The sequence below is a fragment of the Canis lupus genome, chromosome 11 (assembly GCF_003254725.2).
Source record: "Canis lupus dingo isolate Sandy chromosome 11, ASM325472v2, whole genome shotgun sequence".
Classification (NCBI taxonomy): Eukaryota; Metazoa; Chordata; class Mammalia; order Carnivora; family Canidae; genus Canis; species Canis lupus.
The window spans coordinates 20,432,600-20,456,034 of NC_064253.1; the positions used below are offsets into that span (position 1 = coordinate 20,432,600).

The 23,435-nt window shown below is 50.7% G+C and overlaps 2 protein-coding genes across 2 annotated transcripts; one reads left to right on the plus strand and one right to left on the minus strand.

The window, feature by feature from the left end:
- On the minus strand, window positions 1-9,331 carry SHROOM1 (shroom family member 1). Its single transcript, XM_025432999.3, has 9 exons — window positions 9,178-9,331; window positions 5,738-5,935; window positions 3,643-4,685; window positions 3,495-3,550; window positions 3,059-3,268; window positions 2,288-2,860; window positions 2,058-2,184; window positions 1,688-1,960; window positions 1-1,581 (listed from the first exon to the last, which is right to left on the minus strand). Exons 3-9 carry the CDS (start codon window positions 4,645-4,647, stop codon window positions 1,249-1,251), a joined length of 2,577 nt encoding a protein of 858 aa, XP_025288784.3. The 5' UTR covers window positions 4,648-4,685; window positions 5,738-5,935; window positions 9,178-9,331; the 3' UTR covers window positions 1-1,248.
- Window positions 8,394-9,227, plus strand: LOC125752173 (basic salivary proline-rich protein 2-like). Its single transcript, XM_049091929.1, has one exon. It carries the CDS (start codon window positions 8,394-8,396, stop codon window positions 9,225-9,227), a length of 834 nt encoding a protein of 277 aa, XP_048947886.1.
- Window positions 9,332-23,435: the final 14,104 nt, after the last annotated feature.

Sequence of the window (23,435 nt, forward strand, 5' to 3'; positions counted from 1 at the left end):
TTGGCTTTAAATACACATACACATGCCTTTTAATGTGCCCAACTTCCAAAAATACACTGAACATTTGCATGAACAATGTTCTTGGCCCTGGCCTTTGCAGCTGCAAATACTAAAGCACATTTTCCCATGTATATTTGAGAACTTCACATTGACTCTATGTACACAGGCCTGATGCACAAACAGAAGGGAGTGTGTGGCCTCTGTTTCATTCCACACCAGCACCTAACTCTCCTCTCCCAACCCCAGCTCACTCCCAGCTTAGCCTGTTTGGCCCACAAACAGAGCGGTCTCTCCACACCTCAGCCCCCACATTCTAGATCTCCATGTCTCTCACGGCTCACCTTCAGCTCCCATGCCCAACAGCCCTCCTCAAGCCTGGTGGATCCAGTGGGGTTTCCAAAGAGAGCTGGATAAACTCACTTTTGATAAGATAATTGGAAGACAAAGTTCCTTCTGAGTCTTGGAATAAATGTCCCTGAATTCGTCAAGGTTTTTAGGCAGTGAAGCTACTGAATCTATTTTGTGTATAGGGATATTCCCTATCCCTTAAGTCTTGAAGGAAAGCAGTTACCCTCACTTCTGCTATTGAGCTTGGAGGCTTGGGTAAAAACCAGCAAAGGAGAAGGAGTCGGCCAATCAGGCCTAGGCTTTTGTGGTAGTGATGTGATCACCAGAAGTGCTAGGGATTCCTGGTGGCAGTGGAGCTGGAAGGCCTGGCCTCCTCTTGGTCCCTCCTGGTTTCAAGCCTGTATCCCAGTCTTCCTAAGGATTCTCAGACCTGACTGATGTCCTCCAGCAAATCCCTCTTCTGCTCTAGTCAGGCAAGGTTGGTGTCCATTGTCTGTAAACAAGATTCCTTCCCCAAGCTAGGCTCCAGGTGACACACATACTTCCCACATCTATTATTAGTAAGATAGAAAAGAAAAAACTGTTTTGCATAGTAAGTTCAGATGCTCCTCTAATTTGTCTCCTCCTCCCTCCGATCAACCCAGACAGAGCCTCTCTCCTCACAAAAAGGGGGAATACTGTAGTTTTAAAATTCATAAATTAATCACCAAATAATCCACAAGAAATGGGTAAAACCACATGAAAACACTTAGACGTGTCCTAGGAAGCCCTGGCCTGGGTCTTCCACACTGGCCCTGCCCCATCCCCATTCCTCCGCCCCGCAAAGGGAAAGCACCAGAGTCACCCCCAGTTAGGTGGGTGAGGGGCAGGGGCACTGCTCCCCACTCCCACTGCCTGTCATTAGATGAGGGGTGGCAGGAAGGGCGGTTTATCAGGAAGACAGGCCTCTGGGAGCCAGGCCAGCCTGGGAGGCAGGGGATGAGGGCCAAGGTCGCTCCTGACTGCGTCGAGCTGGTCCTGAAGGAGCCGGACACGCTCATCCAGGCTGCGCTGCTGGGCCAGGACGGCCGCCTTGCCGACCAGCAGGGAGTGATAGGCGCTCAGCTCCTCGGGGGGCAAGGCCTGCACCAGCACTTCGCGCAGGGCCCGTTCGCGCCGCGCCACGTGCTCCTTCAGCTCCTTGGCATCTTCCTGCTGCCGCTGCAGGAGCCCCAGACGCTGCAGCAGAGAGGCCTGCAGCCGAAGGGACAGCGTGCGGTGAGCAGGGCGGTGAGCCGCCGTTCCAGGGATGGTCCCAGACAGAATAGGCCCCTCACCGCCCCACTCCAGCCCCTGTCACCTGCTCATCTGGGTCGCTGTCCGCACCTGCCCGGGCCAGGGCGCGCCGCACGCGGCCCAGGCGACTGCCCAGCAGCAGCAGCAGGCCAAGCACACGCTCTATGTCGGCCATGAACCTGCTGAACCGCTCTAGGTCACGGGGAGCGCAGGCCTGCCCCACCGCGGCCTCCAGAGCAGCCCCGCGCCTGGCCCAAGCCTGGGCCGCCTGGTGCAGCTGCTCCTGCTCGGCCTGAAGGTTCCGCAGCATCGTTTGGAGGAGGTCGGCTAGCTCCATCTGCAGGGGAGGCGTGGGTACTTAAGGGTGAGGCCAGACCACCCTTCTCAGCCCCTACTCTTGCCCACCCCATCTCCACTAGTCCCTCCACACTCACCTTCTTGGCTTGGATGCTGCTATTTGGATCAGGGAGATGCTCGCCACAGGCCTGGTCAGGCACAGAGCGGGTGGTCTGGTTTTCAAACCTTGTCTCCTCCTGAGAAGTTGGCAGGAGCTGGCTGGAGCTAAAGAGACAGAACTTGAGGACAAAGCCACAGCTTCCTGGGCTGTCTTGCCCCAAATTGCAGGGACTTCAAATCCCCTGAGTCCCTGGTGCCCCCAACTCACCCTGGCTCAGGACTACCAGCAGCCTCTTTCCCAGCCTCCTTACAGGCTGGCCTCATTGCAGCCCAGACCTCGGCTAAAGGAATCAGCCCATCTAGAAGGTCCAGGGGTGGCTCTGGGCTGGGACAGGAAGTGAGAGTGTCACTCATAGAGGGATCCAGTCTGGCCAGCTCCTGAACCAGCTCCTCAAGGCGAGGACTGGGCCATGTTGGCCTAGAACCGGGCTGGCCAGCGGCCAAAGCCTCGGCAGTACAGCCAGGAGCACCTGGGGTATTGTTGCTTGGAGGTCCGAGGACATCAACTGGGAGAGGTTTGAGCGGGTCACTCTCTGTAGCTGCAAGTGAGTCAATGGTCAGCAGTCCATTGGTGTGAAAGGTTGCTATGTCACCATTTGCAGTCCCAGGGGGCCTATAGTATATGGTCCCAGAGACACCCACAGAACCATGTATCCTCTGGTGGCAGTCATCTGCCCTTGCAGTCTCTGGGTGTTCATGGAGGGGATTCTCTGGGGAGTCTGTAGCCTGGTCAGCCCTCTGGCCTGAGCCAGTTCCATACCGCTGGTCAGAGACATAGATACTGGAAGTGGAAGAGACACTGAGTCAGAAAAAGCTCTGTCCAAAACCAAGCAGTAGCCTCCAAGAGCCACCTGTCCCCATCCCTACCAGCCAGGCTCCCAGGGTCCAGCTAGGAGAGGGTTCCCTGCCCCTATAGCATTTGGCTGATATGTGTAGGGAGGAAATGTCTCACTCAGCTTGGAAGCAAGAGGCAACTCACCTGGTTGGGCTTTCTGGGCAGGTATGGGTGTCTAGAGGTGATCTCATTTTGGCCAGGGGGACTTCTTCCAGGAAAACCTCATCATCTGGAAGGGATGGGAGCCGGGTACACCCAATGCATGTCTCTGAGGCTCTCTGTTCACAGTCAGCAGGGCTACTTTGGGGATACACTGCAGAACAAACCACTGCAGCTTCCTTCTGAGTCAGGAACCTGTAGGAAGGGACACCTCAGTGACCAGGAAGGGAGCTCTTGGTGCTGCACCAGAGACACAGTGGCGTGGCACCGGGGTGGGGGTGGAGGGCAAGAGGGGATGTAGTTGGCAAAAGACAGAATTAGAAGGCTCAAACTGAGAATAGGTGAGAGGCCCTCTCTGTCTTGGGCAAGAACTATGAAAACTGCCTTTGTCGACCACTCCCTGGTGGTCCATGTCTCTCACCTGGCAAGTTGGGCCTGAAACAATGGTCTGGGGGTTTCTGCTCCTTGGGGAACAGCCTGGAAAGGCAAATCATTGCTTGAAATGTAGCTCAAGTTTTCATTCTCCCAGATGTCTCCCACCCCAAGCCCGCAGCCCCTAACTTCCACACCTGGACAATGGGCATGACCCCTCCTGGACCTCCCCAGGGAGCCAAGACTTCCCCTGACGCGCTCTGACTCTGACTCCGACCGGAGGGCCTATAGGCGTCACCAAGCTTCGCGGACCCGGATTCTGGGTCCTCTGTGCCTCGGGGCGGCGACTCAGGCAGCCGTCTGGTCTGGTGGCCTTGGAATTGCGCCAGCACCCTCCGCTCCCGGGTCCCGGGCCTGGCGATGCCAGAACTGCAGGCGGCCTCACCGGAGCGTTCCCCGGCCGCCCCACCGCCCCGCCCCACGCGATCTAGCTTCCCCGGCTCGGAGAAGCACCACTGCCGCTGCTGGGTGGCGAGGCGCCCCCGGCCCACGTCTGCCCGGGCGGCGGTGGCCCCGGGGCGCGCGGGCTCCACCTCCCCGCCCCCGCCCCCGCCCCCGCCGGCCGGGTGGCTGAGCGAGGCGGAGCGCGGGTGCGCCGCGGGGGGCCGCGCGGGGGCCGCGGGCCGCAGGCGGCCGGGCAGGCTCATGCGGAGCTCCTTGCGCTGGAAGGACGTCTCCCGGAGCACTCGCCGCTGGGCGCCCTGCAGCCGCTGGCGGTACGCGGCCCGCGAGGCCGGTGGGCTGGGCGGCTCCACGAGCCGCGCCGCCGCCTCCGCCTCGGCCTCGGCCGCCAGCGCAAAGAGCAGCGGGGTGGCCTGCCGGCTGAGCGGCCCCGGCGTGCCCTGGACCTCGGGCGGCCGCGGCCCACTGCGCGCGGCGGCCGCGGGCCGGGGCTGCGCGGAGGCGCGAAGGCTGCCGGCGGGGCCCGGGCCACCCCACACCACGCGCACGTAGTCCCAGTCTAGGTAAGGGAGGAGGTCGGTCCCGGGCGACGGCGTGCGCGGCTCCGGCTCGGGGGCCGCGGAGGCCGCGGAGAAGGAGCTGTAGGCCGAGTCGGCGCGCGCGGACAGCCGCCGCAGGTCCAGGCTGCGGGTGGACGAGGCTGGGGAGGCGCGGTCGCCCCCGGGCCCTGGGGCCTCCATGGCTGCGCAGGTGAGTGCTGAGGCCAGCTCCGTGGGGCCTGGAGGAACACAGACGGCGAGGTGAGGTGCGGGAGGAGCCCCGGGTAAGGCTGGCCCCTCCAACAGGGACAGCCAGGGGCTTACACTCCCCTCCCTGGTCACACTGGGTCAGGGACGACATAGGTAGGGCTAGCCCCTAGCCTCTGGAGTTTGAGGGTCTAAGCTATTCCCCTTTGCTTGCAGGGGAGTGGGGGGACGGGTGCGCTAGGTGGTGGCTAGCCCATTACCTCCAGAGGCTCTCCAGGAGGCCAGCCCTGGCCTCTACCCTGGCACCTCCTGGAGCGCGGAGAATGTACCCATATTCCTTCCCTCCCCAACCCAGTCCCACCCAGGCAGCTTCCTGGCAGCTTTGTTAGCTTCTCCCTGTGATCTTCCCCTAATAAACAATGGTCAAGAACGTTCTGAGATCACAGGGGAGCCAAGAAAGGAAGGAGCAAGACCCAGGTCAGGTGACAGAGGCAGCTTCGCAGCCTTCCCCGCCTCTGTGTCAGTTATGTTCCAGGTACATTATATAAATATTTATCTTGATCCTCACAACTACTATCTGCATTTTACAGATGAGGACACTGGAGTTTTAAGGGGGAAATGATTTGCCCAAGGGCACACACAGCCTGTAAGAAGCAGAACCCTATCTGGAATTTGGGCCTGCCTCCAAGCTCACTGCAGCCAGAATCAATTTCCTAGAAGCAAACACTGCTGAAAGCTAGTTTACCTCCGTCCCTCAACTGCCAGAAGCCTTCAACAAAACCTAAACTCCACTGTGGGAAATTTATCCCCACCTGCTCTCAAAATACTAGCAGATTCCAAAATAATATGGTCTCTGCTTTGCAGCCTCACACCCTGACTCTGTCCTGCTGCTCGCACTCCTCCTACTGGGCCCAGCTTAGGGGGCTCCTGACCCTTTGGGATCCCCTACAGTGTTCAGAGCTTCCCTTCCATCCCCACCCCCCAACACAGTACTCATCACCTTGGAGTGTAATTGTTGGCAGGCTTGCGATTCCCTCTTCCCATTCCCACCCCTGAACTTCCTGAGAACAGGCCCTGTACTTACTAATCTCTGTACCCTCAGTGCCTGGCACGTAGTCGATGTTACAGAAATATTTGTTGAGGGGTGCCTGGACAGCTCAGTTGGTTAAGCGGCTGCCTTCAGTTCAGGTCATGATCACAGGATCCTGGGATCCAGCACTCCGTTGGGTTCCCTGCTCAGTGAGGAGCCTGTTTCTCCCCACTTCCCCTGCTTGTGCTTTCTCTGTCAAATAAATAAATAAAATCTTAAAAAGAGAGAGAGAGAAATATTTGTTGAATAGCAAGGAAAGAAGTAAACTTGCAATGAGTGGATGAGGTGGCTTTGGTGGAGAAGGAAGAGGGCTCCTTTGCTTCCCCACTCTTCTCTCCCTATTCATCTTTTTTCTTTTTCTTTTTTTTTTTTAAGATTTTATTTATTCATGAGAGACACACACACACAGAGAAAGAGAGAGAGAGAGAGAGAGGCAGAGACGTAGGCAGAGAGAGAAGCAGGCTCCACGCAGGGACCCTGATGTGGGACTCAATCCTGGGACTCCAGGATCATGCCCTGGGTGGAAGGCAGGTACTCAACCGCTGAGCCACCCAGGCATCCCCCTATTCATCTTCTCTGAAGAAGACAGAATGAATGAGGCTGCTGACACTGTAGAGTATCTCATGCATTGTTACTCATGCATTGTTAGGAACCAAAAGAGCAGGCAAGCACAGGTGGAGCAGGACAGGCCAGAAATCAGTACCTCCCCAGGGCCAGGGAGGGAGCAAAGGGAGTAAGGGGAGGAGATGACCTCTAGCCTCTGGACTTCAGTGCTATGTCCATGCATATGGGTATGCATGGGTCAAGGGTGAGAGTAGCTTTTAGTCTTAGGAAGCTGGAGCTCCATATGGGCTATGGGGACTTTGGGAAGTGGGGAGGGCTCACTGTCCCTGAGCTGGCTTGCTGAGGAGTGTAGAGGAGGGCGACTGGCAGCTGGGGTGGGAAATGAAAAGCAGGCTCATTTGAGCCTCCTAAATACTATTTGGAACTCAGGGTCACCCTCTACCCCCTTCCCAAAGGCTGCAGACGCTACAGATTACAGGTCAAGGAAGGTAGGGGAGATTAGTGGTGTGAGGATATGGTATTTCCCACAAGGGAGAGGCAGTGCCTGCAATATTCTCAAGGAGGGGCTCTCAGCTGATCGAGGACCAGAATGGTGGTGCCTACCTGGAGGTATCTTTATGCCCATCGACACCAGCCCTGCAGGTTGGTCCTCACAGTCAGGGTTTGGGGACCTCTCTCCTTTAGGAAACCCACCCTAGACACCCAGGCACTAGCCCTCTCTCTTCCTAGTCTGAGCCCACCTTGGAGCATTGTTTTCCCTGTTCATGCCACCCTTGCCTGCCCATTGTTGGCTTCTTGCCTCTATAGGCACCAGTGATTGTTCACATACGAAGAAGTTTCCTCCAAAAAGGCCTGAAAATTTCTATCTTGGGGACACCTAGATGGCTCAGTGTTTGAGCCTTTGACTCAGAATGTGATTCGGGCTCCCTGCAGGGAGCCTGCTTCTCCCTCTGCCTGTGTCTCTGCCTCTAAGTATTTACTTATTCATGAGGGACACAGAGAAAGAGAGGCAGAGACACAGGCAGAGGGAGAAGCAGGCTCCCTGCAGGGAGCCTGATGTGGGACTCGATCTTGGGACTCTGGGATCATGCCCTGAGCAAAGCCAAAGGCTTAACCGCTGAGCCACCCAGGGTTCCAGTAAATAAAATCTTAAAAAAAAATTTTTTTTTAATCTTGTGAGTTACTGTGCTCACAAAGGATTGAGTTTACCAAAAGAAACAGCTTAATGGATAATAAAACTGTGTGTACATATGTTGGCTTTTTGCCCATCACTTGTCTTGAGGATACTTCTGCAGTGGTGGCCTCAGTAGGCCAGTAACCCTGCAGGATACTCACACTGTACCTTCTGCAGAACCTGTTACACTAGGAGGGTGCAACTCCATTAATGTGTTTTGGGGCCTCAACACAAAGAGCAAGGAGTCTGCAAATGTATCTGGCTGCAGGGAGCCTCTTGCAGTCCAGCTAGCCACTGTGGCTGTGGGTGGCAACACCCCAGAACCCTAACATTAGCGTCAGCTATAGGCTGGGCTGCAGAGCCAGTGCCTACAGAGCACTGAAGTCCAGAGGCTAGAGGTCAAAAAGCTCTTTAGGCCTTTGGCCAAGCCCCACCAAAGCCGGGGAAGCAGCATGGAATCCCTGCCAGAAGAGCGCCAGATTGGGATTGGGCAGTAGAGTGGTGGGGGGAGGTCACATATACTTGTCACCTGAATGAAAGAGCAAGAGAGGAAAAGGAGACAAAGATGACTTCGGTGTTCAGACTGGAGGCCTGGGAGGTAGGGATTCGGGTTCTCAGGAAGGAGGAAGCTGAGATGGGGTCTGGTCCAGGGTCCAGGGTCCAGGGCTCATTCAGTCTGGGGCCTGTAGGCTTTGCAGTGTTTGTGGCAAGTCAGGGAAGCTGGGAAGTTGCAATGTGGGTCTAGACCTCAGCAGTTTAGACTAGGCAAGCAGGCCCACTCAGGTTTTTAGTGAGAGGTTGCTGGGTTAATCGATGAGGGCAGCTTCGGGCTGGTAAAGTCACACCCATGCAACGGGGGCAGATCCAGGTAAGATTGCCAGAAAGGCAGGCAACCTCCAATGATGCGCAATGATGGGGAATGAAAGCATACCCTCTCAGAGGCCACCTCCCGTCACTCCTCTCCGTGGAGAGGTCGTCAGGCCGCCCGGCTCAGCGGTCTCCCCTGGGTGGCACGCTCTCTGGGGGGCTCTCGGGGGGGCAAGCGTCCCCGCCGGGCGGGGCTTTGAGCGGGCCGGGCCGCGTCTTGGGCGCTGGCTCCGCAGGCTGGGTCTGGCCAGGCAGGCGGCGGGGAAGCTGCGCGGCTCCCCCGGCGCCCTGCGGGCCCTTTCTCCCAGCGCGGTCCGCGGACCCGGCAGCCTGCAGCCCGCGTGGCCTCCGCTCCGCGTCGCTGTCGCCCCGAGGTGGTCCCCAGGGCCTCGAGCTCCGCGCTGCCTGCGCCCGCGCCCGCGCCGCGCCGCGGGCGGGAGGCGGCGGCCCCGGGCGGACTCGAGCCGAGGCGGGCGACCGCAGGGGGCGGCAGAGTCACGCGGCGCGGCGCGACGGCGGGACCCGCGGACGCCGGGGGAGCCGCTGGCCGCCGGCGGGCGCCTCGCGGGGCCCTTCCCGCCCGGGTCACGGTCGGGGAGGCCGGGACCGGACGCGGGCGGGCGCGGCGCGGACTCAGGCGCGAGGGCCCCGCCTCCGCCCGCTGCTCGGCGGAGCCCGCACTGTGCGCCGCCGCGCTCCCCCGGCAGCCCCGCCGCCCCGCCGCCCCGCCGCCCCGCGGGGGAGCCCCGCACCCGGCCCGCGCACGGCCTGCTCCGCGGCGCACCCCCCCGGGCGATCCCGCCGCCCGCCGCCCGGCCCCGCCGCGTACCTGAACTCCAGCCCGAGACGCGCTCCCGGGCGCCGGCGGCCGCGCGGTGACATCAGCGCCCGGGCCCGGGCTCCCGACCCCACCTCCGGGCTCCAGCCGCCGCGGGGGAGGTGCCACGTCCGGCCGCGGGGAGGGGAGGGGAGGGGAGGGGAGGGGGCGGGAGCGCCGAGTGGCGGCGCGGCCCCGGGATCTCCGCGCCCCACCCCCGCCCCGTGGTGGCCTCCGGGCGGCGCGGCCCCGGGCTGGGGGCGGGGTGGAGGGCGAGGGGTGGACGCTCGTGCTCCCGCCGGACAGCGGCCTCCGGCTCCGGGCGGGAGAAGCGGGAGAAGCGGGAGGAGAGGAGGATGGGAGGGGCGACCCCGGCGCTCGCCCGCCGTCCTCCGGGCCGGGCGAGCCTTCAGCTCCCGGGGTGCGCCGGCTGGGGGGCCCCGGGGGTCCCCACGGCCCCCATTCCTTTCCGGTTTGGCGAGTAAGCCTGGGGCTCGTGCCTCTGTTGCCGAGCCTCTGAGTACCGTTCAGACGCTAAGTCCCTCCTTGACCAGCTCTCCCTCCAGGTCCCCCAGTGCCCACACTCTTCCAGCTCTCTGACGCCCACTGTGGACCCTTCTCTCCCATTTTGCCCCCTCGTCTCCTTTTCTGCCTTCCTCCCACTATCCCGCATCGCCGAGGCCCGCGCCCGGAACCCCAGCCCGGGTAGCTGCAGCTATGCACACCCCCTACGGCTGGGACAGCGTTCACTCCAGCCTGGAGCCTGGCTCTCAAGGTCTCTGCCTCTGGGGTTCTCCAGACCTCGGAGAATGCTCTAAAGTCATCTGCCACCGTGCTTTCCTCCCAGCCATGTCCTCAGCTTTCCCTGCCCCGACTTCCCAAACCTCTATCCTCTGAATCCTGGCTCCACCAAGAAATGCTCCATCCCTTCCAGTCCTCCAGTTCCTCTGCCCCTGGTGTGGGCACCCCTTGCTCTCCCACAGAAGCAGCCTGCATGAGGGTGGGGACTGCAGCCCCCATCCTGGCATCCTTGGATGACAATTTTTGTTGGTGGCATTAACAGGGCCCAGAACTCAGATGAGGGGTCAAAGCTGCCACTTTCTGGGCGCATGGGGAGCCTGGAGAACCCTGTCTGCTTGGGTCTTCTAGGGGTGGAGACAGACAGCAGGCACCTGAGCCTGGCTTCTGCTTGGCGCCCTCCTGTCTCTGCTTCTCCGAACACCACTCCCACTCTGGCATCAGCTTCAGCTGGAGCTGGATCCCTGGGCTCTAAGACAGTGGCTCAGAACCTCTTGGCTTTGAAGGCCCCGCTGCGTTTAAGTTCCTGATCCCCCTGGTTGGGCTCAGAGCATTATCACAATAGAGGGAACACAACCCAGCAACCAAAAGCCAATTAAAAACTGCTCACATTTTAAATGTATATTTTCAATTTTATATTGAAAAAAGTATCTTGAAAACCACAACGTGGACACCGTGATCACAGCAATTCTTATTCTCTCAACCTTCCTGCTCCCTTACTTCTCTTACACACTCTACAGAAGCTCCGCCTATCTCCCAGAAGACTGAAATCCTGTCTATCCACTTCTCTCCTGCCTGCTGTCTTCTGAAGAAAAGCAGCCCCCTGACATCTGAAAGTTGACCTGTACTAGGAGCTGAGCTGACATTCATAGTCAAGGCCTTGGTGTTCTCCTGTTGCACATAATCGATTTCATAGGACACCAACATTACATAAGGCTCCTCGGTAACCCTTTTGTAGTCACAGCGGAACACAGACAACCCATGAACCTTGTCCACATCATAAAAATGACCAAATAGCTTTCTGTCCTGGCTAATATGAGTAACTGCAGTTTCTTTACCAACTGTGGCTTTATTTTTGGTTTTAAAGATTTTATTTATTTGTTTATGGGAGACAGAGAGAGAGGCAGAGACATAGGCAGAGGGAGAAGCAGGCTCCCTGTGGGGAGCCTGATGCGGGACTCAATCCCAGGACCCCGGGATCACAACCTGAGCCAAAGGCAGCTGCTCAACCGCCGAGCCACCCAGGTGCTCCCCAACTGTGGCTTTAGCTTCATTCTCATTACTCTTCTTTCTGGATAAGACTTATTGATAAGCCCAATCATGGACTTACTCTTCCTTCCTGATGGCATCAAACACTGAGAAAGGGCTTGTCTCCAAAGGCACTACACAAGCCCAAATTCTGTAAGTCCTTTCTAATGCCCTCTTACATGCCTGAGCATTCCCCTTCACTTTGCTCAACTACAGGTGTGTTCCTGGTGGTCTTCAACTGGAGAGCATTAATTTTCCTAGTTCTTATCTAGTGGGTAGAGACCAGGGATGCTGCTAAATATCCTACAATGCACAGGACAGGTCCCCACAACATAGAATTATATAGCTCAAAATGTCAGTAGTGCTGAAGTACAGAAATGCCGATTTATACCCTTCCTTTCCCTGCCACAGGTGACAATTCAAATGTATTTGGCACGTATCGCCTTGTATTTATTTTAAGGTGTGTATTGTTGCTTTCTTGCTGTGTATGCTTAATGTAAATGACATGTTAAAATCTCCAAAAAAAAAAAAAAAAACCCTACTAGACCTTTATTATAAAAGTGAAAAGAAGGGGCACCTGGGTGACTCAGTGGGTGAAGCAGACAACTCTTGTCTTCAGCTCAGGTCTTGATCTCAGGGTGGTGGGATGGAGCTCCAAGCTCCATGGGGCATCTGCTTATCCCTCACTTTCTCCCTCTACCCCTGCTCTAGCACCTGCACATGCGCTCTCTTATAAAATATTATATGAAAATATTTTTTTAAAAAGAAGCTCAAAGAATCTTGGGATGGAGGGGAGGAGAAAAAACACTGCAAAGTTCAGTTCACCTTTAACGGTGGTGGCTAGGAAGGAGGGGCTCTGAAGAGGATGGAGACATCCACATATTTATCACATTTTTCTACAACATAAGAAAACAGATTTCTGTGTCCCTTAGTATCTCAGTATTTTCCCAGGCTGGGGAAAGGTCTTTTTTAAAGAGCCCCCTAAGGGGATCCCTGGGTGGCGCAGCAGTTTGGCGCCTGCCTTTGGCCCAGGGCGCGATCCTGGAGTCCCGGGATCGAATCCCATGTCGGGCTCCCGGTGCATCGAGCCTGCTTCTCCCTCTGCCTCTCTCTCTCTCTCTCTCTCTCTCTCTCTCTCTCTCTCTCTGTGTGTGTGTGTGTGTGTGTGTGTGTGACTATCATAAATAAATAAATAAAATATTAAAAAAAATAAAATAAAGAGCCTCCTAGGTGACAGGGCTTAGTCAGGATTGCAGTGCCAGCCAGGCCTTAGCTCAGGGAACTGATGGGTGGGGGAAGGTGATGGGCCACACTCCACATGGCTTGGCATCTGAACTGTTGAAACATACCTCAGTCACTGACCCCTCACAAGTCTCTGTGGCTGCTTGCTTTGATCCCTGCACCTCCTTAGATTTGGTGATGTGATGTGACAAGGGTATAAATACTACACACCATGTCTTTGCGGCCAGGCACTGGGCTCAATCTGTGCTACTTACCTTTTTAACCCTGTTATTCCTGAGAAGTAGGTATCATTATGCAAGTGAGGAAACTGAGGTTTGGGGAGATGAAATATCTTGTCAAGGTCAGGTAGCTCATAAAAAGTAGACGTGGGGCACCTGGGTGGCTCAATCAATTAAGCAACTGCCTTTGGCTCAGGGTCCTGGGATTGAGCCCCACGTCCAGGTCTCTGCTCAAATGGGGAGCCTGCTTCTTCCTCTCTCTGCACCTCCTCCCCACTCATATGCTGTCTCTCTCTCTCTCTCTCTCTCTCTCTCTTAAATAAATAAAATCTTGGGACACCTGGGTGGCTCAGCAGTTGAGTGCGTCTGCCTTCAGCTCAGGGTGTGATCCTGGAGTCCCTGGATCGAGTCCCACATCGGGCTCCCTGCATGGAACCTGCTTCTCTCTCTGCCTTTCTCTCTGCGTCTCATGAATAAATAAAATCTTTACAAATAAAAATAATAAAATCTTTTTAAAAGTAGAGGTAAAATTTAACGCCATGATGGCTGGTTTCAAAGGCCATTTTCACATAACCAGCGAAAAGAATTGCAAGATATGGATGTCCACGCACCCTTCCGGCCCATGTAGGACAGCAGAATTTTGACTTCAGATTGAGCAGGACTAGAAAGTAAATGGGGAAGGTGAGAAATGAGCAGCAGCAAGATCCCAAACAGAATCCCTTCTCTCTATGTCCTGAATGGTCTAATACACATCTGGGCTAAATCTCACATAGTTTCCATGGGTTTATTATAAAGGGCTGGTCAAAACTTTTCTTTCAAGAGATAACTTTTCCAGGGGTTCTGCAACTTGATTTTTTTTTTCCTTAAGAGAGGGAGAGGGGTAGTGGGGGAGGGAGATAAGGAGATAAAGAATCTTAATTACAGGTCGCCTGAGTGGCTCAGTGGTTGGGTGTCTGCCTTTGGCTCAGGACATGATACTGGAATCCCGGGATCAAGTCCTGCATCGAGCTCCCTGAGGGGAACCTGCTTCTCCCTCTGCCTGTGTCTCTGCCTCTCTCTCTGTAGTCATCATGAATAAGTAAATACAATCAAAAAAAAAAAAAAAAGTATCTTACTCAGCTTCCACACTTAGCATGGAGCCTGACACCATGCTCTATCTCACATCTCTGAGATCAGGACCCAAGTTGAAATCATGAGTCCAGTGCTTAATCTACAGATATACCCAGGTGCCCCTGCACCTTGATTTTTTAAATTTGAAGTTATATCTTGGAGCTCATTCACTATCTGTACATAGAGCTGTATCATCCTAGAGCTGTATCATCCTATTTTAAAAGGATTTTGTATTATTTATTTATTCATGAGAGACACAGAGAGAGCAGTAGAGACATAGGCAGAGGGAGAAGCAGACTCCCTGCAAGGAGCCCAACGTGGGACTCGATCCCAGGATTCCAGGATCATGCCCTGAGCCAAAGGCAGACACTCAACCACTGAGCCACCCAGGCGTCCCTGTAGCATCCTTTTTAATAAGTGCATAGTTATCCATTACATGGGCATAAATAAATTGGGTTATTGATGGATATTTAGGTTAACCCTGTATTTTGCTATTAATTATTTTGTAATAAGTACCCCTGATCATATACCTTTGCTGACATTTGTTTGTAGGATAAATTCCTAAAAGATGAATTGGAAATGGATCCTCCCAGCCACCCCAGCTTACACCATACAGATCAGAGAGGAACCAGCCAACCTAGCCTTTCTTCAATTTCTCACCTTCAAAATCACAAGCAAAATAATTGTAAATGTAGTCATTAAGCTTTGGAGTAGTTTGTTATACAGTAAATTTCAGTTTGAAATTTACAAATTACATTTGAAAATGTAAATTTTCAAATTTGGTTGATACTGTTAAATTTCTTACAAAGAGGTTGTACCAATTTGCATTTCTATCAATGTAGGAGAGTGACCGTTTCCTACATCCTCCCTAATAAAGAGTATTGTCAAAATTTGATGCCTGCAATCTGAAAGGCAAAAATAGTAGCTCACTACTTTAGTTTACATTTTTAATAAATGAAAGTACACACCATTTTGTACATTTAGAAGCCATTTGTATTCACTTTCTTGATCTGTCAATTCCCTTTACCCATTTTTCTATTTGATTATTGGTCTTTTATTGATTTGTAAGATCTCTTTATATATTAAAGCAATTAACTGTTTTTCTTATGTGTGGCGAGTATTTTCCCAAGGCTGTGTCTTTTGACTTTGTGGTGGCAATATATCTGTAATAAATATATAATCCCTTGCTGAATTAAAAGATTTATCTTTCTTTTAGACAGCAGCTACATAGCTGTCTTAATCAGTTGAGATAGCCATGTATTGGTTAAAATACGGTAGAGTCTAGAAAGCTTTCGATAAAATCATGTTGCCTGTTTTTAAAAATCCAACAAAACATTAATCATTGCTTATACACAAGTCTCTACTTAAATTGTAAATGCTCCCTTGCAGCAGGTTTGTTCGCTTTCTTATTATACAGTGAATTCATCACACTTGTTTAAAGATAAGACTTCACAGGAAGATAGCCATGAGATAAAAGCCCCCCTCCTGTGGGGGCTTCTGACAGGTAAGGTCTCTTGACAAGGCTGAGTAGGGACTGTCATGGATTAAACCAAAGTCCCCTTTCAGGTCAGCAGGAATGTTGGGCTGTCACATTCCTATTAAGTTCACATATATCAACTTTTCTCTACAGAGAGTGGGTGACATCTCAACCTCTGTTTGCTCTAACCATAATAATTCAGCTTTTCTCCTCTAGCCTAGCCCAAGCCTCAAGACTGGGACTGTTTCATCTTCCTGGTCTGCTTTTGTTCAGATGTTGCCTACATACCCTTGGACAAGAGAGGTTAAATGAGATAGATGGATAGAAGCCTCTCTTCTTTTCCTGCCCAGTGGATCCAGGACAGATGAGTAGTGGTCAACTAAGCATTTCTATTTTGCTCTTCTGGTCTCCTGGGACCCAGAGGAAGTGTCAGCTAAGCTTGATGCTGGTCTTCAAGAATATAAACTCAGGGCGCCTGGGTGGCTCAGCGGTTGAACGTCTGCCTTTGGCTTGGGTGGTGGTCCCAGGGACTCAGGAACGAGTCCCACATCGGGCTCCCTGCTTGGAGCCTGCTTCTCCCTCTGCCTGTGTCTCTGCCTCTCTGTCTCTCATGAATAAATAAAACACACACACACACACACACACACACACAAACACACTCAATCTCTGAACAAGACCCCCAACAGCATTGCCCAGAAAGGGCAACAGGTAGCTCAAGCTCAGAAATGGCCAAACCACCTCTTCTGTGCTCAGGCCCTGACAAAGCCATGAGATGCTCCCCCAAAGGGCCCTCTCCTAAAAGTGCCCTCTCTTTGAGCTCGATCTCCAAGGTCTCCGCTTGCCAAGAAGTTGCTGGGTCAGCATTTGTAAGGGGAGAGTAATCCAATTCTAGAGCCCTGGTCCCAGAGCTGCACACAAAAGCCGCGTGCTGGACTTGGGCAGGATTGGGTCAGAGCATGCCATGTGCATGTGGGAGAAATTGTGGTCATGGTTGGCTCTGGAAGTGGATCATGCAGCTATTTAACATTCAGGTAGGAAATGTTGATTTTAACTGATGTATCTGATCAGTTACTCACACGAAGGAGACTTCGTTCTAAAACCTATAGGTGCCCATGTCCAGCATCCATCATGTTCCATGCATTTTTAGAACCCTGTCGGGGATGAATGTGACAACACACACACCCTCTAGTTGGCCGTTCTTTGTACCTCAAGAGAGGTTTGAGTTAGAAAAGAAAAACCAAGGTAGGAAGTTACTTTTGACTTTTTAGCAAATCAGCTAACAAGGTCATGGGGGAATGTACCTATTGATTGGGTACATTCCCAAAGGAATTCTGGGGTTAAATAGCAATGAACAGTAATTGCCTGGAGGAAGCAGAGATGGATTTAGAGGCAGGCTTTTGGCCACCCTATGATTTCTCCCCACAAAACAGGGATATGTTCTCCAATTCAGTGCGTCCCAGGTATAGGAAAACCGGGAAGTGGGAAGAAGGGTATGAGCTTACAGCCCGACAGACTCAATGTGAACGCCAGTCTCTGTATGACCCCGGAAAGACCCCAACCTTCCTGGTCCTCCATTTCCTCATCTGTAAAACAGAGATAGGACTGCAGATTTGCTGGGTAAAGATTAAATGAGATTTCATCACGTATATTCAGCAGCAGGCTTGCAGCAGGCCATCAGTAAATGATGTCAACTACTATTCCTCACTTCAGCCTCCCCTATGGGGAATACAATATCACCTAGTCCCAGCCTCAATTTTATCTAGAAGGGTGGTTTATGTATCACCAGAGGCTCCCCATGAGTGTTGGTCATGCTATTGGTTGCTTACTACTAAACTTTGGTTACTACTCCCCTCAAACAGGGCTGCAGTGGACCAACACTTCCCTCTTGGGGGAATCCCACATTGTGATGTAAAGACAAGGCCCCTCCTCCAACTCTGAAAGCCTCAGCTCAAGCCTGAGACCAGGGCTTGACCAATCTGACACCCCTGCCAGGATTCTCATGTGAGTGGCATAGAGACACAAGGACAGGTGAGAAGCTACCAAAAGTCTGCGGGTACAGTGACATTGGAGGTTAGGACCAGCTGTCTCCTGCTCTTGTTACCCAGGCTCTTTTGGTTACTGTCCATTTCCATAGTCTGGTCCTCCTGCTTTCTAGTCAATTCTATGAACTACCACACTTCCTTCTAATACATTCCTTTTGTTGAGTGAGTCAGACATAACTGGTTGCTGTTGCTTGAAACTAAGAAGTTTCTGATATGGAGCCAAGACCTCTTTCAACACTGAGATACCAGTGTTAGGCAGGAGGAAATCTAGTCAGACTTGGGTATTGCAAGCTACTCTTTCCCTGGAAGAAGTAACTACCAGGCAATGGAGCAAGAGAGCTCTCGCACAGCTGCTCTGGGGCTAAGGGGAGGCCATCCCAGGCCTTTGATGTGGCTGGAGACCCCTGAGCAAGTCTTACACAACCTCCAAACTACCAACTCAGGAAACAAGATAAAGCAGTGCAGGAGAAACACAAGGCAGGCAAGTTCCTGGTTCAAAGTCACAAACATTCACTACAAAAGTGAAAACAAGATTTCCCTTAACAAACAGAAAATCAAAGACAGGAAAATTTCAATGTTTCTTTTTCCTATTCTTGCCAAGAGGGTTGACCTGGATTCTACCTGTTTCTTCATACCAGAATGGACCAAAGGTCCAAGCTGAGGTCAGGCCAAGCTGGGCTTGCCTTGAGACCCAGAATCATAGGCTCCCTCCCACAGCTACTTCCTACAGAGAGCTGGGCATATGTTCAAGTTTCTTCTTTTTGTTCCTCCCCCACTAGCAAACATCCCTAGTGAAGACCCATCTTGACACTGAATTACACAACCCTCGAACAAAGTATCACCTCCTCAGTGAAGCTTCTCCAATATCTCTAGGCAGAGTTCATTGCTCGCTGCCCCATCTAATGCTACACTGTAGAATAGTCATTGTCTGCCCCATTAGACAGAATATGAACTCTCAAAAGGATGCCTGGCTGTGCCAGATTCAGAACTTGTTGAACAAATGCTTCTAGGAACCCTGATCTGGACAGATAGCTGTGTCATTCCTCCATTCTGTGAGTTCACAGCTGGTAGCAACATCCAAGGATGTAGGTCTTGGTTTCCATGATCTAGTAATTAGCATGTATATGTGTACATGTGTGTACGTGTGCTTCAGGGGAGGTGTGAGGGAATGCCCACACAAACAGCATTCTAGGTATCAAGTGGCCCTCCAGTGGAAGTGATGGTGTAAAAAGTAATCACTTAATAAGCAAGCAAGTTATTGTGTGTACCAACTGGCTCATAGCTTAAAATTAGAGGCAAGAGACACAAATCCTAGGAGCCAAGAGCCAGAAAGGAAGTCAGCAGCATCCTTCCTGCCACAGAGAGCCGTTTTCGGTAACATGTATCCACTCCAGCATCAGCATCCTTCAGAGGGGCTGCCGGCTATGCTCATGGGCAGACTGGCTGGAAGAATTTGTGTTAGAACTACCAAAAGGAGAAAACACAATGAGAATTACAGAGACTTGAAGGAAATGACCAGTCCAGGATCTAATGTTGCTTTAAAGCCTGTTCTCCCAGTGAGGGCTGGACTCCTAGCCACTCCCCTTGGGCTGGCCAGCAAGGTCTTGGATCATCTGCTTCTTCCACCTCATCTGCTCAGTGGGGGAATAAGCAGGTATCTACTATTCTTGCTTTGCTTTCTCCTTTTGGTAGTTTTAACAAAAAAAGATGTGACTTACCATACTAGAAGGGGCTAACTTTCCTTTCAGAGTAGATTGCTTTACTCACTTGCTTGGGCATAACAGAAAGAGATCTGGGATGCTGTGCCAAGGATGGAATCAAGGATTTCCAAGAGCATTCAATAGAATTTCCCAGCCCTCTGTTGGATTCTTAGGATTAAATCAATAATCTTTATTAGTGGTGGCAGTAGGTACTATTTCAGTCTCTAAACAATGGTGGTTTCTGGGCGCCTCAGTGGCTCAGTTTTTAAGCATCTGACTTTGGTTCAGGTCATGATCTTAGGGTTCTGGGATGGAGCGTTGGGCTCTGAGCTCAGTGGCGGTTGTCCCTCTTGCCCCCTCCTGTGCTCTCTCTCAAATAAACAGAATATTAAAAAAACAAAACAAAAACAAAAACAAAAACACAATGGTGTTTCCAAAGACTTAAACATGCCTGCAAAGAATTAAAAATAAAGCCAAACTGCAACCATCTGGTCTCCCTGGAGCAGTGAGTGCTTTATCTAAAGTAAATTTACCTTAATAATACACTTAACGGCTTACAAGTCAACAAGACAAATAATCCACCTTTTTTGTTAATAGGCAAAGGATTTGCATAGACATTTCTCCCAAGAAGATATACTAATGGCCAATAAGCACATGAAAAAGATGCTCAATATCAAATATAAATCAAAACCACAATAAGATACCACCTAGCACCCACTAGAATAGTTAGAATCAAAAAGACCGTTTATTAAAATGGTAAGAACCTAAAGAAACGGGAACCTTCATGCACTGCTGCTGGGAACGTAAAATGGTGCACCCGTTCTGGAAACAGTTTGTCAGTTTATCAGTTACCCTATGACTGGGCAATTCTACTCTTAGGTATATAACCAACAGAATTGAAAATATGCACATACAAAAACTAGTATGTGTTTATAACAGCATTATTCATAACAGCCAAAAAGTACAAACAACCCAAATGGCCATCAACAGATGAATAAACACAATGTTGTATATTCATACTATGGAGTATTCAACCATAAAAAGTAATTAAGTACTGATACATGGATGAACCTTGAAAAGATTATGCCAAATGGAAAAAGACAAAACGACAACATATTGTGATTCTATTTATATGTAATGTCCAGAACAGGCAAATCCATAGAGGCAGAAAGCAGAGGGGGGCTGGGAGGAGGGGGATGGGGGAGTATTAATTGGTATGAAGTTTTTGGAAGAGAGGATAGAAGAGTTCTGGAGTTAGATAATGGTGATAGCTGCATAACATTGTGAAAAAACAAAATCACAAATGGTACAGTTTTTAACACTGAATTTTATAGTCTGCCAACTTTTCTTTCTGTATGTGTATGTATATACACATACAGAGATAAATATAGGATAAATACACATATACACATGGAGTTAACAGTTGTTGCTGACATTGGCCAATACTTGCTCAAGATCTTCATATACAAAACCAGGGTTAGCCTCCAAGTGCTCTAACCACTCTGGCATTTTGAGTGTTAATGTTTAAAGGCAAAAAAAAAAGGGGGGGGGGCACCCGGGTGTCTCAGTCAGTTAAGCAGTTAAGCAGGTGCCTTCAGCTAAGGTCATGGTTTCAGGATCCTGGGATCGAGCCCCATGTGGCTCTCCCTGTTCAGCAAAGAGTCTGCTTCTCCCTCTGCCCCCTGTTCCTACTCTTTCTCTTGTTCACGTGCTCTCTTCTTAATAAAGTCTTTAAAAATAAAAGCAAAAATAAAGTTCACATACTCAACCTCTTTTACTCACTTAGTTCACAGCAGAGATCTGCCCAGAGACCTAAAGCATCTTGCAACCCAGGCGATCTGAGGTTTATCTGTGGGCTACATGTTCTGATATTCATAGGCATGAAAGTCTTAGGACTTTTAAGAAACTACTATTGAGGACCAATTAAAGTCTACTAATTACGTAAAAACAAATCTTTAGCAGTAATACAAAAGCAGCCTGTTTACAAGTATATAGCCTTGGGATGCCTGGGTGGCTCAGCTCAGGGCATGATCCTGAGTCCTGGGATCGAGTCCCACATCAGGCTCCCTACATGGAGCCTGCTTCTCCCTCTGCCTATGTCTCTGCCTTTGTGTCTCTCTCATGAGTAAATAATAAAATCTAAAAAAAAAAAAAAAAAAAAAGTATGCAGCCTAGTGCCATCTGTTAATTTTGATCTGACTTGATGAAATCATTAGAATATCTAAATTATTCTGAGGACCTACCAAGTTATAGCATATCTTATCCTGACAGCACTTATGTGTCTACATGGTAGACATGTAGAACATGTAGACATGAAAGAAAAGGAACTTTGGCAGGACAGATCCTGAGTGCTCTTGGTAGGCAGACTTTCATGGTACGTCAACTCCTTTGACTCGGACAGGGCAGATAATCAGCCTGAGAACTGTGATCCAAAGGTAGCTACAGGAAATGAAAGCATGTTTCACATGTATCTCTCTCTATCTGTGCCTCTCTCCTCCAATTGAGATGGTTTTCACCAGTGAGTTGGGATTCATCTCTTACCATCAGTGGTTCTACCATGCTTGGGCAGTTCAAGAGTGGGAGAGAAGTACCCCTGATCATTATTCAAGAGAAAGATACTGCATAATAGGAGGGAAGTGTATCAGATTAATAAATATATAATGCGAGTACTTTAGAAATGTCATGAGCTCTACCTTGGGAAACAATGTCAGTTTGGAGTGCACAGTGAAATCCTATGAAGAAGAGATTGTTGTTCTGTCCAGTAAAAATACTATGAGCCACACATGCAGTTTTAAATAATCTCATAGCCTCATTTAAAATTTAGATGAATTTTTATAATACATATTTAATATATCCAAATAGATCCAACATGTCAGAAAGTCATCACTTTAACACCTAATCAATATAACATTTAGATATTTTACATCTTTTCATAGTAAGTCTTTTTTTTTTAATTTTTTTTTTATTTATGATAGTCACAGAGAGAGAGAGAGAGAGAGGCAGAGATATAGGCAGAGGGAGAAGCAGGCTCCATGCACCGGGAGCCCGATGTGGGATTCGATCCCGGGTCTCCAGAATCGCGCCCTGGGCCAAAGGCAGGCGCCAAACCACTGCGCCACCCAGGGATCCCCATAGTAAGTCTTAAAGAGCTATTGTATATATTACATTCACAGCTTGTTTCCATTTTGAGTAGCCCTATCTTAAAAGCTCAATAGTCACATATGGTAATGACTAGGACAGTACAGCTTCAGAGCATCTTAGTTATGGTACTAATAAAAACAGCATGCAGGGATCCCTGGGTGGCGCAGCGGTTTGGCGCCTGCCTTTGCCCCAGGGCGCAATCCTGGAGACCCGGAATCGAATCCCACATCGGGCTCTCGGTGCATGGAGCCTGCTTCTCCCTCTGCCTATGTCTCTGCCTCTATCTCTCTGTGACTATCATAAATAAATAAAAATGTTTAAAAACAGCATGCACTGAGAATTTATTTGCTGGACACTGTTCTCAGCTCTTTACACGTATTAACTCATTGAATCTTCCCAACAACCCTATTAAATGGGCACTCTTAGTATCTCCATTTCACTGATAAGGAAGCTGGGTTCAGAGATGTTAGCTCAAGTGCCCCAAGATACAGCCAAGGTGGTTCCAGGGCTTGTGGTTTTCATTCCTCTCTTGCCTAGGTCTACCGTTTCTCTCTCTGGTAGGATTTTTTTTTTTTTTTAAGATTTTATTTATTCACAGGAGACACATACAGAGAGACAGAGACATAGGCAGAGGGAGAGGGAGAAGTAGGCTCCTGGCGGAGAGCATGATGGGGAACTCGATTCCAGGACCTGGGGATCAAGACCTGAGCCAAAGGCAAATGCTCAACCACTGAGCCACCCAGGCATCTCTCTCCAGTAGGATCTTGATGAGTGGTCATAAACAAAGTGCTGCTCTGCTGGGGATCCCTTTTGCCCCACTTGCCAGTAGAGTTGTTGGAAAAAAAAGCTGAAAAAGATGAAGCTATGAACCCTTTGGTTCCAGGGAAAGGTCCCTGTGTGCCATCACTTTAGTCCATCTCCAAGAATCCTTCATCGCCACCAGTTGGCTTTAGCCCTTTGTATTTCACAAACTGACAATGGTCAAGGGCATGAACACAATGACAACTTGTGATCCTGAGCATTTTCTTCTCCAACCATGCAATGATTTGCCAAGTTTACAGCACAAATTTTCCTGGCAAATGACACAATGAAAGTTGGGCACATTAACCTTTGACTTTAACAAACTGTTTTCCCCTTTTTAAAACGTACAAATGAATTCAAATTTTCTACATTGAGGCAAAACTTTCAATTGCTTATTGACAAGTAGACTAGTCTTAGTACTATCTAATGAGGTACTTTAAAAAAATCTTAAATATGGCATGCAGTCCACATACTGGATATTCTCCTGCCTTAG

Bases quoted from the DNA above. Each gene is read 5' to 3' on its own strand.
- LOC125752173 (XM_049091929.1), top strand. From the start codon at position 8,394: ATGGGGAATGAAAGCATACCCTCTCAGAGGCCACCTCCCGTCACTCCT.
- SHROOM1 (XM_025432999.3), bottom strand. From the start codon at position 4,647: ATGGAGGCCCCAGGGCCCGGGGGCGACCGCGCCTCCCCAGCCTCGTCC. The intron at 2,861-3,058 runs GTGAGTTGCCTC...TTCCACTTCCAG, and splicing joins TGCCCAGAAAGCCCAACCAG to TATCTATGTCTCTGACCAGC. The intron at 1,961-2,057 runs GTGAGTGTGGAG...CCTCCCCTGCAG, and splicing joins GCAGCATCCAAGCCAAGAAG to ATGGAGCTAGCCGACCTCCT.